The sequence below is a fragment of the Hirundo rustica genome, chromosome 6 (genome assembly GCF_015227805.2).
Source record: "Hirundo rustica isolate bHirRus1 chromosome 6, bHirRus1.pri.v3, whole genome shotgun sequence".
NCBI lineage: Eukaryota > Metazoa > Chordata > Aves > Passeriformes > Hirundinidae > Hirundo > Hirundo rustica.
The window spans coordinates 46,706,315-46,720,307 of record NC_053455.1 but is presented as its reverse complement, the minus strand read 5'-3'; the positions used below and the strand labels follow the sequence as shown (position 1 = coordinate 46,720,307).

The window sequence follows — 13,993 nt, the reverse complement described above, 5'->3', positions numbered from 1 at the left end:
CACGGGCCTTATAAAACTCTCAATTCAATTCCATGCAGGAACATTGGTTCTGCTAGTCAAACTGTGAACAGTTTTCACTCTTTGAAACTTTGAAGTCTTGAACTGATTTTTTTCATTTTGCTTCTGAGTCATGCAACAGAAGCCAGTGATGCCAATCAATAATTTATGGGACTGTAGCCAAAAAGGCCCATCTTACACAAACTCTCATTTTATAATTTTTCTAACCATCATCAGTGAACTTCTTTGTGACCAGTCACTACTGTAACCTATATAACTCCCCTGAGCCAGACCACCTTCATGTGGGATCAGTCTCTGAACAAGATTAAACTGCTCATTTGAAGCAGTGCCTTACCTTGATGTACACAGAAGGGTCTACAACAGAATGGCAGGCAGCAAACACACTGCTTGTGTTGGACAGAAGAGCACACCAGTGCTGGGCAAATTTTTCTGAAGTGGGAAAAAAGTAACTATCCATAGTCATTTAAACTACATTACTGTCTGAATCAATATTCTTATCAATATTCTTATTGAACTAGAATGTCCTGAAGTGTTTAGATAATGCTGGATGGAAATACAGGTCATTAACTTATTAAAGGGATAAGCATAGTTGGATGGATAACCAGCCACCTTCCTAAAGGAAAGGTTTCACCTTCCAAGTATTAACATTATTATTGCAGCTGGATTTGCAGAACATGTACTGAACCTTTTTATTTTCATTGTTTTTCACCAAACTTTCTTAATTCTTTACAGCCAGGTAATTCCTTATAGTCAAGCAATGATATCAAGCACGCAGTAATCATTCAACTGTGTGGCTATGAGCTGCAGCTTTAATTACATGTGGCAGTAGGAGAGGTCAGTCCAAATAATATATATATCCAAATCCAGTCCAACTGAAAAATCAGACAGAACACTAGTACAGTGCAAGGCTTGCTTAACTCAGCACTGTTGATAACCTCCTCCTCTGGGCTTCAGCAGAGCTCTAACAACCTAGACTGGATGAAGAACTTGCCCAAATACTGGCAACCAACTGTGCTCTGCCTTAAACCTAAATTGCTGTCATTGATGCTGTGTTTGCTTTTCAAGTCATCAGTGAATGTGTTGGCTCTTTCTCCAGTAGTGGTGTCTTTTTGTTTTGAAAACAAAGCTGTCCTCTTAAAGACCTTCAAAACACTATATTTTTTTCTCTGGTAATAGCCTCAAAGGCAGAGGGTTTTGATGTTTATGAGATTTCTAAAGATTTTTTGATTGTCCATCATGTGAAAATTATTTTACACTGATAAGCCAGGGATGAAAAGCCCGGTACCTTTATCCACACTGTTTGAACAAGGATCTTCAAAGCTGTCCTCAACATCAAAACAGCTAGCTCGAGTTTTCCATGAGTTACCAAAAGCAGAAGCTGAATCTTCCACAGCTCCAGTGACTGTTCTGAAGTCATCAGTCTGGATGTTATTGAAATTGCCACAAAGACCTTGTGTGGGAGGCAAAAAAAAAAAGGCAAAAGAAAAGAAGAAATCACTAGATGCACGAAAAAAGGAATGGCTTCTAGATGAACACTCTTAGCTCTGTAATGACCTAGCCTGAGAGAAACCCATTTTCCTTCAGAGACTTCCTGATGTTCCCACAAATCAGATAGGACCCTGTGTTTATTGTGTATTTATTATTTTCCTGCATTACAGTAGCACTTAGTGATAGCACAGGAATTGGAACTGCTTAAATGTGCTTCAGTAAACACTGGCAGACAGAGAACCTCTTCCCCAAAGCCTTATAAATAAAGGAAATGGCAAAAGAAAAACAAAATGGATCAGAGGGACAGGGTGTAATCCCATTGCACAGACAGGAAACAGAAGCACAAAAATCTTAAATGGTTGCAAAACCAAGAACATAGTCTGCACGTCACAAGTCTTTGATGAAGGCCTGTTTAAACAGATGGAGTCTAAGAGATTTGCACACACTAAACATCACAGGGATTTTCTTCAGCACACTGAAGGGTTTAATTTAGCCTTATGTGTCCTACCAGATGTGCGATTCTGAAAAGAATGATCGACTGTTATGGAGAGCTGCATTACAGGTTTCATTTGTACTCGGATCTGCACTCCAGCTGAGCTCAAGATTTTGATAAAAAATGTAGATTGTCTGAAGATGGTGATGCCATCTAAAGTAGAAAGAGAAAAAGAAAAAATGTTGTATTTGCTTGCAAATTTTTACAATGTAAAGCTTTCCTGAGTAAATGGGAACTTCCTTTTGCCAGTGCATGCAGTAACACAGGGATTGCCAGGGAATCCCAGACCTAGCATCCACCTAACCGTGGGTAGGATCACGTTCTTTTCAGAGAAAGGAGCAGGAATCCCTCTGCAATTAGATGTAGGCTATTCTGTAATAGGAGTGAAGAAGGGGATCTACCTTTTCGTACAGGCAGCTTCACAATGAAATTGTCCATGTAGATATTTCCACAGGAACATATTTTTATAGTCTGCAGGGAAAAGGAAAAAAGCCCACAGTAGTGAATGCATATGAGAGGCAGACAAGAGCAACCTGACAAGCTTCATTAAGCATTGAGGAGTACTGTCCTCAAAACTCCTCACCTCTGGGGTCAGTGTAACTCAGTGTCCAGACACCGTACAAGAATGTAAGGAAAATAGAAGTGATCACCTATGTATCTTTAAGACAGTTACTCACAGTTCTTCCTAGTGTGACCAATACATTCTTTAGGCAAGTCATTGTCCTTGAAGTCCCACACTGAATGATCTCCCCAATCACCACAACTGTGTCATCAGCATTCTGAGAAGACAGGAGAAAGGCATGTGCAGACATTGTAAGCATGTTACAGGCTGGGGAGTCGAAGAGAAAAAGGTGTCACTGAAAGACTAAGAAGGAGAAATGAAAGAACTGGGATATTGGATACCTAACTGCAAATTATTTAATTGCCAGAATCAATAATGTCACTAACTTTCCTTTGCACACTTTTTCCTTGCTTTCAGCCTGTGTGGATCTCATTTGGGCATTTGTAGATAATTCAATCTTTTTGCAGAAATTTTGGCTCATCCACTTCCTTCTTAGAGTCACACATGAAGACAACTTCAAAAGAAATGGTTGAATCAACACTAATACATCCATTAACAAAATTATTTAATTAAAAAAAGAAAAGTACAAGTACGTTGAAGCTGCAAAACTTTAAAGCTAAGCATCATGGATTGACTTGCAATCCATTGCAAATTCAAAAATTTATGGGGATTAAGACTGAGCATGTGTTGAAGTGCTTTGCTGGATTGGTGCCATTTAATTAAATTAAGCCATATAAAGCTCCAGCACAGTTTAATGCCTTGTGCTACTCAGGAGATTTAGGAGTGAAAAGAGAAATGGCTCATACCTTAGCTAAGACATAATGACAGTTGCCATGAAAATTGAACCTCTTATTATCAAATGTTGTTATATGGAATCCTCCATCTATGTGGCAACTTCCAGAGCAGGGCAGAGAGATACAGCTCCAGTGGCCTCCTTTGCAAGTACTGTGCAAAACCCAAAAAGCAGCCATTAGAATAAACACAGCTTCAAGGGAGCGTAGGTGATAACACCATTTGAATCTGCGCAAATGTGGCCTCTTTATATTTTTAGCTCATTATCTGGGCTCATTATTAAAACCCTGTCTGTGGAACCCTTTATATTAGGCACTTAAAGTGTGAGGGTTGAACCCCTCTCAGTGAGAGAGTTAACTGCACTGGGCTTTAGGCTTCCTCCCTCAGAGACACACTGCGATGGAAAAGCAAGAAATGGTTTTCTGGGCCTAAATTGTTTACTTGACTTTTTAAAGAAAGAAAGAACCCCTTCAAGCCAGATCTTGCAACATCTTGTTCTACTGATGCAACTGTTCAGCAAGTCACTGATGCGATGTTTCTGCAGCTAATTGTGGAGGACCCAAGATAATGAGCAGTTCTCACACCTGTGCACACAAGAAGAAAACAGTCCAGCCACATAAGCTTGGGCTTTGTGAGGAGTAAAAGAGGATGTGGCAAGATGGGAACCACCCAAAGCCCATTAAGTTCAATTACTCAAAATTTCTAGGATTTGAGGAGCATTTTCTCAAAATGCAGAATATGTTAATCCAAAGGGGCTTGCAGAAGGTTTGGCCATGCGCTGTACCACATTTCATTCCTCACACAGTAAAGCTTTAACTGATGGTCAAAATATGATGTTGTGTCACAGGAGCCCAGATAACGCATACAGGGTAAGAAATAAAACTGTTTTGCGAGTAATATACATAAGATCTTATCACCTTTCACCAGTGCAGAATGGAGATGGGTTCAAGCTGCTGTTTTTTGCTTTTCTAAATCAATTCATTCTCAAGGGTCAGGACTTCTGAGGTTTGGCCTTCAAACTGAATTTGGTCTTGTGGAGATCCAGATGTTGTGGGAACTGCCTCTTACTAACATGGTATGACTTCTCACCTCACTCTAGTGGCCAAAGTCTCTGAATTAATCAGTAAATAGTCTCATTTTTCTACATTCTGAAATCTTGAGCTCAGTTTTCATAAGCAGTTTCAAGTGAGGGTGGGTAATAACTATGTGTGGTTAAGGAATACCTCTAAGTTTTCCTACACTGTTGAAATTCAGAGCAAGGTTTTGAATTGTTATTTAAGATAAATGAGAGGAAAAGATTTTAAAAAATAATTTAAAAAAATAAAAGAGGAAAGTACAGAATGCAACAACTCGTCAGTGTTTTGAAATAAGTACTTCTGCCTTGCTAGTGCAATCAAGACCACAACAGTACCAGTTCTGGCAGGGAGTGGAGTAAGTTCCTCCAGATGGGTAGACTTTGCCTTGAAACGTACAGGGGCAGCTGTCTCTGGGGATGCACTTCTTGCTGCTGAGGTCATCAAGGATAGTTCCTGTTCAGATGCAATGGCTAGTTAATATTCCTTTGGTGAGTCTGGGAAACACCATCAAGGAAGATTAGAGAATGGAAAAAACTCTGGAGTATTCAGCATTTCCTAAAATGAATGGGATACGTTTAAAGGAAAACACCACACCAGTCCCTTTCAGATGTTAATGGATGAGAAATATTTCTGACTGGAACTCAAACGAAAGCAATGCAAAACACAAAGAACATTTCCTGTTATGAAATTTTTCACTGTGAGCAGGATTATCAAGTGCCAGATTGCAAGGGTGTGAGCCAGCTTCCATCCTTTTCTAATAGTGAATCTAACAGAAATCAGAGCCTTATCTTAGATTATTTCACGTGCAAATTTACCCATGCACATACTTGGAAATTTATGTTTTGTGTCACTTAAGCTACAGCAAGATTTAATGTCATAGCAGGGAGACATCTCATGAGACATTTTCACCTGCATTCTTAGTGTCTGGAGAACACCTCTTGCCTTTCCATATCTGCGTCATTTTTACCTGTCTAGTTCTCAGAAGTCTTTGCCTCTCTTCTCCAGTGTCAGGATCTCAGATCTTTAGAAATCTGGCTCTTCCAAGAAGAAAGTTGGTAAATTATGCTAGAAGAAGCACTTTATTTGTTGTGTGAAATGGTAAAGAAAGGGAACAACTTCCCTTTTTGTCCCTTGATACGTACAATCCTTGGCAGATGAGTTGCTTACCAGGAGGACAGAAACAGCCATCTGTACATGGGGCTTTACAAATCTTGCTTCTTTCTGGATCTGCACATGTGTCAGCACAGGAATTTCCACATTCCATGTACTCCATGTTATTGGGGCATTCCTGATCTGCAAGACCAAACCAAAATGGAGGACGTTACTGATGTATTTATAAGAGCTCTCAAACCGTTGTGTCATTACCCAACCCCTTCTTCCTCCTTTCCTCCATATCTTGTTTGCAAGATATGCAAACTTCTGTCCAGATAGGTCATGTTTGTTTAAGCTCTTAAAGGAATGTTTTATAGCCACTTTATCTTTTGGACAAAAATGTGCTGCTAGGAAATATGAGCTATTTCACATTACTTTACTAGCTCAAGGTTGGCTGAACTCACGATACAAGCAGAGAACACCAGAATAATTTAGGGAGTCATAACTGTTTATTTTTGCCTGAAGCATCAGTTCTTCTGGCAATAATTTGCAGTTTGGGTGAACTACCTGTAGCCTTCCCCCTGGATTTAAAGAGATTTCCTGCTCAGTAACTGGACTACTGAGCATGAAAACACAGGGTAAGAAAAGTACAAGCATATTGCTCCTCTCACTAACTACTTCTGTCTAGTTGTCACCATGTTGAATGGTTAACTGCGCATAGTAAAATTAAAACAAAACAAAACAAACAAACAAACAAACAAGCTTGAGGAAACCTAGTTGTAAGAAGGAGGTGGGCAATATCAAGGGATAGTTCTAATTTAAGGAGCAAAATCAAGTTAAATATGTAGAAGCTTTTCCATTAAGGATGTTTGTGTCAAAGTGCTTTCACAGATTGATTCAAGGTAGTCACCAGAGATCCTTGTTTTGTTCTGCTGGAATCAGAATACTTGTGTAAATGTCTAACCTGAAACAAATCTCCAGAGCAGTAGCTACTTACAGCAGAGTTCTTTGGTCCTCCATTCTCCAGGGTCTCCCTTCCTCAGGACACAGTCTCGAGAGTACTGGTTTAAAGTGCTGCATATGCAGCTGGAAACCAAATCAGAGTGAGAAGAATTCACTGCACAGTGGCACATGTCCTCAGCACAAGTCTCTATGTAGTCATCAAAGGCAACCACTCTGGGGCAGTTTCCAAAACGGGACATAAGTTTCTTGCATCCTTTTTTCTATTAAAAAAAAAAAAAAAAAAAAAAAAAAAAAAAAAAAAAAAAAAAAAAAAAAAAAAAAAAAAAAAAAAAAAAAAAAGTGAGAGAGAAGAGAGAGAGAAAGAAAAGAAGGGAAAGTAAAGCATTACTTGACCTCTTACATTTTACCACCTTTTAGGATTTTGAATATACAGCCCAAGTTTTGATGACACAGTTCCAGGGTCACAGAATAATTCAAGCTGGAAGAGATCTCAGGAGACTATCCAGTCTAACTTTCTGCCACAAAGTCCTTTGTCTTGGAGTGGAAGCTGTAATTCAATTGGGCTTTTTCCCAATATCTATTTCTTTAACACAATAATAGGATATTCTTTCTGCTATAAGATCATTATTTTGCTCAAAATCGTAATTAGAGTTCTGAAAAAATCCGTTTAGCGCATGCTCTGTAATTAAGATTTGTTTCAACATCTCTTCAGCATTTTAGGTTGGGACTGTTTGTACCTCTTGATTCCACACACTTACATATGTACTGCACCTATTGTCTTTCCTTCTGGGATGTCTTCCAGTGTGGTCATCTGGGCTCACATCAGCACACTTTTGTGATGGATCCTCCACTTTGTGGAAGTTTCCAAACTGTCTTGGATGCATTTTATACCCTGCAAAAATCGCCAGATGCATTTCAGTCACTTCCCGCAATTCTTTAGGTCAATTAATGGGCTATAAAAATGCACTTAGTCTTTGGGCTCAAAGACAGTATGCACTTCATGAGATGCCCAAATTTATTCAGCATCCATATTTTATAGAGGATGACAGCCTTATATAACCCTCTGTTGGGCTAGAGTCAGGAATCTGGCACACTTGTATCAAGACCTGCTGTCAGCCCAGGCATTTAAAATCATGTCAGCCCAGGCATTTAAAATCATGCAACACTCCTGAACTTGCTGTTACTTCTGATCATTTCCAAAGACATCTCTTTGTTTTGTGTTTGTTTGATCTTACAGAGTTTTCTGTTCATATGTGTAACAGTCACATAGGTATTATATAAAGGGATGTTATAACTTTGGGTTCAGTCCTGCAGCTGATATCCCAGGATGAAGGCTTCTTTCCATCCATACAACCTGCTGCAGGATTATAGGCTCAACTATTTGCAATATCTGAAGGTGTCAGTGGATGGCACCACAGTTTCTTCAGACACTTCGTGTTTTCTCTGATGCTTTCATTTCATTATAGAGGCAAAAGTAATCACACACAGAATGATTAAAACAGAAGAACAGAAAATGCACTCATGCATTTCCTTAAAGTATGTTCATGTCAGTGGGAAATAGTAATGTTGCTTCATGATAGCCAAGCAATTCATTTTGGTCAAAGAGGTTGGAGACTCTTACAAATATGAAAAGAGCAGAAAATCCCAAATCATCTCAGAACCTCTAAAATACATCTCCTGTATATGGACATGTTCATGTGCCTGTTGGGAGATCTGAAAGCCTGCTCAAAAGATAATCAAGTTTCATGCCATGTATAAGGAGGTCTGTTCTGCGTGGAATATGCTGTATTTATGACTTACCATCCAAAATCAAATCATTCTTCTCATTGCCATCATAGTTCCCACATAGACCACATATTTTCTCTTTATATGTTTCTTCCAGGTCCAGCTACAAAAGAGGAAACACAGACTTCAAAGGCTTTTCCCCATGCCAGCAGCACTTGTTGCAAAGTGATTCACAACAGAAAAGCTCAGTGGCAGAAATGCTCATTCCCAGTTTGTAGCAAACTCCTTTTCTGGTACAAATCTCTCATAAAACTCATCTGCAGACAGATTGAATTCAAATGGGAAGAGAATCCTCCAGCTATTTTCACTCCTACCCACTAAAGAGGTAACTGAAGCATGTTGAATACTGGATTAACCCCTGGACCAGTGTCTCCCAGTAGAGACATTTGGTACATCTTGCAGGGTACCACAGCTCCTCTCTGGGCAGGTCAGATAACTGTGTTCTAGTGCATGATACTGCAAAGCAGCAGCTTCTGGTTGACATTTAGATACATATAATGAGTTTTCTAGTCCATAAGGTGATGGAAATTTTTATAGCACTTCTAGGCATGGGTCTGCCCAGCATTACTTGTTTTGCCCGTACTTAGTGGAAAAAAACAGCCAGGTTACCACACTATTGCCTTGCTGGATAAAACTATTGCACTTTATCACTCCTACATGCTTGGGGAGCAGTACTGGTGCCACTCAGGTCCACCAAAAAAAAGCAGTGCTTTTCCTACTATTGTGTCCACTCTACAGTAATGTACAGATTAACATTGCCTTTAACACTTTAGGTGTTAATTAGTACATGGGAAGGGGGAAAGCAAATACTTCAATAAATCAGAATATCACTTGATTACTTCCTGGTATTTTTTCTTTCTATTCACCTTTTACCCTCTCTCTATCTCTCTGAGTGGCAAAACATGACACACAACTTCCATTTAGTTAATCTCAGTCCTGATTGTGAAGGATAAGCGTTCACACGCAAAAATGTAAATGCACTGTTGCAGAAGAGGACATTGCAGGATAGAGGTTTAGAGGAGAATTCCCACACACCAGGGCTTTGGAGTGAAAGGGACCCAGGCCTGAAGTGGTCACACAGGTTAGTTTCCCACACAGGATGTGCGTGAGACAGAGTAGCAAGGCAGAGCTGAAGGGCTGTGTTGCTGCCAGTACCCCATGGAGCAAGGAACTAACTACAGATGTGTTATATCCAGGGTTAACCCTTTTGTCACATAAAATTAGCTGGATTTACCATGGGGTTGTGCCTCCATGCCCTGCCCTGTGAAAGCATTGCCCAGTTTGGTATTTCTCTATCAGCTTATGGATAGAGTGATACCTCCCTCCCATAATATCATTAATCAACACAGTGCCTGCATCCAGCCCTGCTTTTCATTACTGATGAGGTTCACCAGGAGGAAAACAACTGACTGTTCATACTAGGAGAGTGTCAGCCCAGTTCCACTTGAGTGTCAGGCCCAACTTGGAAGTGACTTGAAAGTAAGTACAGGTGTCCTCAATCAGAATGCTCTTCAAGCTGAAAGGCATGGCAATCCTGGAAATTCGAGGGAACAAAACAGATTGCAGCAAAAAAAGGCTGATTAAATCCTTATGGACATATAGGGAGGAAAACTAGAGTTAAAAGGAACTAAATAAAACATGGGAACACTCTTTGCAAGGTCAGACTTCATCCACACAATGCATTATATTGTCCACTGTGACCTTTTACCAACATTAATACACAACAGAATGCATTTTAGTCTTGTGTCAATACTGCATCAGCCACTCAACTGATAGAAAGCAGCCAAACCCAAGGACTTAACCCAAAAGTTTATAAAGAGCAAGATGATGATATTGGGAAAATGGCCCTCCACATGAGGACACTGCAGGTTATCATCATCCTTCCAGGACCTCCTTGATATTTGGGATTCACAAACAACTCTGTTCTGTTACTCAGGTACTCGTGCAACTCAGACCTATATTACTTTTCTGTTTTACCAAGATAATTAGCGTTCATTTTGCAACAGCCTAAAAACTTGGAAATTCAGAAAATGGCTAGAAGATAGGAGATTTCTAGGCCCATTGATTTAGGAGACACATATGGGCTTTGGTGCTATAATTACAACAGGCTGGTGCTATTCTATATTTGGTTGTTTCTAGAAGGCTGTCAAGACAGCCCATATGCTTGCAATTTTCCTTCCAACAAGATTGTGAGGATTTTCCCAAAGTCAGAGATTGCCTAGGCCCTTCATAACTATATGTTAGGAGCAGAACTCTGCACTTCTCATGAGGACTGCCCTTAACATTGTGCCCAATTTTCAGCTATTGTTGTGTACAATTTTTACTTATGGAATATGTTTACCCCTCTCTTTGTGCTTTCCTTTGTGGTTCATTTTTGAATTGGAATTAAAGGTGTGAATTTTGACTTCTAAAAATTCTGCCTTTTATTTTAAGAAGATGCCTGGGCAAGTTGTGATCTGCAAAACAGTGTAACTTTCTAGACTAATCTGGAAACAGAAAACTATTCTTAAAAGAACCATCTGTTCCTGAACAGCAACACAAAACAGTAGGGTTAGCACCACAGATACAAAATTTTGAGAAAAAGAAAAATCACCAAGCTTCTACAAAACCTAAACTTTTTATAAATAAAGGGTTGGGGTTTATGTACTTTCTTCCATCCCTCCCTCTCCAATCAAAGCAACATTAAGGAAATGTTATAATACCTTCTGTTTTTTCTGACATATACATTTCTCTCTGCTTAACTTGTTGGTGTTGGTCCCTGGGACATGTAGTTTAGTTAAAATGCTTCTTGCCTTCTCAACCATTATGGGGGGTACTCTTCACAATACCCTGTTCGAAAGGCTATGGACGTCTCATACACAGCCACTGCTTTCCAGCCAGACCACCTAACACATAGTGATGGAAATGCAGAACAAAACACCAGTGCAGTCTTTACTCACTTCTTCCCGTTCACTGTGATTCCTGTCTCCTTCACCTCCAGGACCACTCCATCGATGGTGACAGTGAAGTAGATCAGGAGGCTGTTCTTGGCGCTGCGCCTGATCTGAATGTTGAAGTCCTGGTAGCTGTCATTGCAGTGTGAAGCGAAGACATATGTGCAGGTTCCAGGAAAAGTAAACTTTACATGGTCAAATGTATGGAAGTGGAAATTACCCCAGGTGGCACATTCGCTCTTACTGACAGTAGAGACCTGGACTAAAGAAAAATCATAGCAGGGGAGCTAAGAAATTCACCCCATATGAGATGTTTACCCTTGTTGTTGTTGTTGTTGAAGAACATTAAAGGGGAGATTTTTCAAAGGCAAAAATGATAACTCCTGGAAGATACTAGCCTGTGGGAAGTAGTTTCATCTCACTGAACTTTTGAAGTACAGAGGTACCTGCAGTGTGAGCAGATTAACCCAGTCTCCTTTGAAGTTAACAGTGAGAAGCAGAAGAGGTTCAGCTGTCTCATCTTACATATGTGCCTAGCAAGAAGATGCTGAAAACCACATGCATCTCTCCATTGTCTAGAAATGCTGTGTCTATATTTACGCTGTAGACGTATTTACACTGCAGATAACTAAAGTGAAGTGAGGAGAATCCCATTCTGGATGTCTAAATCTCATTTAACTCAGACAAGATTTTGTATTGAATGCTTTCCAGGAGATATCATAGGTGGCATTAATCTCCAGCAAAGTGGCAGCTGCTGATCTCAGTGGTTGAGGCTGCTACCAGCATCAACTGTTGTCTAAGAGATACTTGGTTTTCCTTCTCAACCAAAACTCATGTTTTGGACCTCTAAGTTGTACCTCTGTCAAAGGTATAGATACATACTCTAAGTGTATATAAGACATTACTTCAGAAAGCAACTTCACAAAGTAAACATGAATCACCTTGAATTAAATTCTATATGCTTGCTGCAAAATGCTTTCAACATTTCTTCTGAAAGAATGACAAATGAAATGGGCAAATTTCTTTGTGTTGTTCAGGTAGCACGTTTAAGAATATCAACATAGCAACATCCACCACAGATCAAATCAAAAACAGTTACTCATTTACACAGTGAACTCTAAAATATTGTTGAACACTCATGCCTATGAATCAGCAGGAAAGGACTGAGAAATTCTGATCCTTATGTTATAAATGTGCAGCCCAAACTCAAGTGCTCAGTACGTCCTTGCAGAAACAGCATTTTTAAGGGACTGCTACTGTCAGAGGTGGTTGCAGCACTGAAGTGGAGTAGAGCAATTTAGCACTTTCCTACACAGTAGCAAGGGCAAGTGACAAAAGCTGGCTATCCTGGAAGTGAAATTGCTGGAATTACTAAGGCAGCAGTAACTGGTAGATCAAGTGTGTATTAAGCAATTGGGAAAAGTGTAAGACATTAAAAATCAACCAGGATAGCAGTTCAGCAGACCACAAAAAATGTAATTCTTCCTAATGCAGCATTTCATACTGGTCAATCAAGCCTAGCTGGTGATATGGTAAGTACTTCTCCCATGAAGAATATGTGTAAAATGTGTTGGAAAGGCTGTCAACATTTTTTGTTTTGTTTTTTGGTGCAAACTACATTCAGAGGGTCTTCTCTTCAAGATTAGTCACTTAGGAGATAAAACAGTCGATACACTACCTAGTAATGAAAGAAATAAAAGTAAAATACTTAAATGGTTGACAATAATGATGAAAAATAAAAATGTTTAACAGTATCTGGCATGTCTACATCTCTTATATGAATATGAATATGAATTCTTACATGAATATGGTACACATTTTCATTTGTCAACTCTATTTTTCACCTATGGAAAGCCATATGAGAGCAAGTAATGCAAGAATTAGATTCTTTTCTTACCTATCTGAACTGGATCTTTGCCCTTGCAAAAACTCCAAATTAGGCAGAAGATCCAAAATGATCTTCCGTTTTTTATTTCCATCTTGCCATGAAGTCGTAACTTGAAAATCCTTTCAGAGAAGTGTTTTTTCTTGGCTTATAGGCAGATTTTTATAGTCCAGGAGTTTGGCATGAGAACAAAGCATTGATGGCAGGATCCCTGAAAGGTGGAGCTTCATTAAATTTTCTTTCAGTCATTCATTATTAGCACCCAGAAACCTCCTTTCTTTCCGACAGGACAGATATCCAGTTCTTTCTTGCTTTATGGGGACAGAGAGCTGTCTGTTTCTAATTTCCTCCTTTGAAAATAGTCCCCTCACCCTCCTCCTATAGTTGCTATTTCTTTGGCGGCAATAATTTTTATTTTTTTATAGCATCTGATTAGTTACAAGCAATCACTGACCTCTTTCAGAGTTTTTCTCTGTCTTACACATCAGCAGAGTCCCCCAGAGCAAGAAAAAGTGTTTGTTGCCTCTATCAGCTTTAATGGTGACTTCTAAATACAGAAAAAAGTATTATCATATCAGGCATAATATATGGTTTATTTTGAGCAAAATATTTTGGCAGGAGGGCATTGTCCTGTAAGAAGTGTATCCAAAATATCTTTAAAAAAAAAAAAAAAAAAAAAAAGGCTAGATCTACTGCTTCAATAGACCAGAAACAAAACCAAAAGTGCCAAAATTCTCACTCACTTGAACTGCACAAATGGGATGTAATTTATTCATTATGCACACTGAGACGGTAGATTCTCCAAGGTAGAATAAGGTAGCAGTGTCCAGGTCCCATCATAATGTAGACCACAGTTCATTCCTTCACCACCTAAATTACACTTCTGCAAAAGGGTCCCTTGGTGCT

At 39.4% G+C, this 13,993-nt stretch overlaps 1 protein-coding gene across 1 annotated transcript in view; it reads right to left on the bottom strand.

Annotated features, from left to right (window-relative positions):
- Positions 1-13,221, bottom strand: part of LOC120753607 (mucin-5B) — a 41,529-nt gene extending 28,308 nt beyond the window's left edge. The window contains exons 1-14 of the mRNA XM_040065956.1: positions 13,100-13,221; positions 11,209-11,464; positions 9,689-9,803; positions 8,285-8,372; positions 7,243-7,376; positions 6,519-6,744; positions 5,597-5,722; positions 4,765-4,882; positions 3,368-3,506; positions 2,677-2,778; positions 2,401-2,470; positions 2,015-2,152; positions 1,304-1,468; positions 353-447 (exon numbers count right to left, since the gene is read on the bottom strand). Coding sequence (XP_039921890.1) covers positions 353-447; positions 1,304-1,468; positions 2,015-2,152; positions 2,401-2,470; positions 2,677-2,778; positions 3,368-3,506; positions 4,765-4,882; positions 5,597-5,722; positions 6,519-6,744; positions 7,243-7,376; positions 8,285-8,372; positions 9,689-9,803; positions 11,209-11,464; positions 13,100-13,181 — 1,854 coding nt within the window. The 5' untranslated portion in view covers positions 13,182-13,221. The remainder of the gene's footprint in view (positions 1-352; positions 448-1,303; positions 1,469-2,014; positions 2,153-2,400; positions 2,471-2,676; positions 2,779-3,367; positions 3,507-4,764; positions 4,883-5,596; positions 5,723-6,518; positions 6,745-7,242; positions 7,377-8,284; positions 8,373-9,688; positions 9,804-11,208; positions 11,465-13,099) is intronic.
- Between the last annotated feature and the right edge of the window lie 772 nt (positions 13,222-13,993).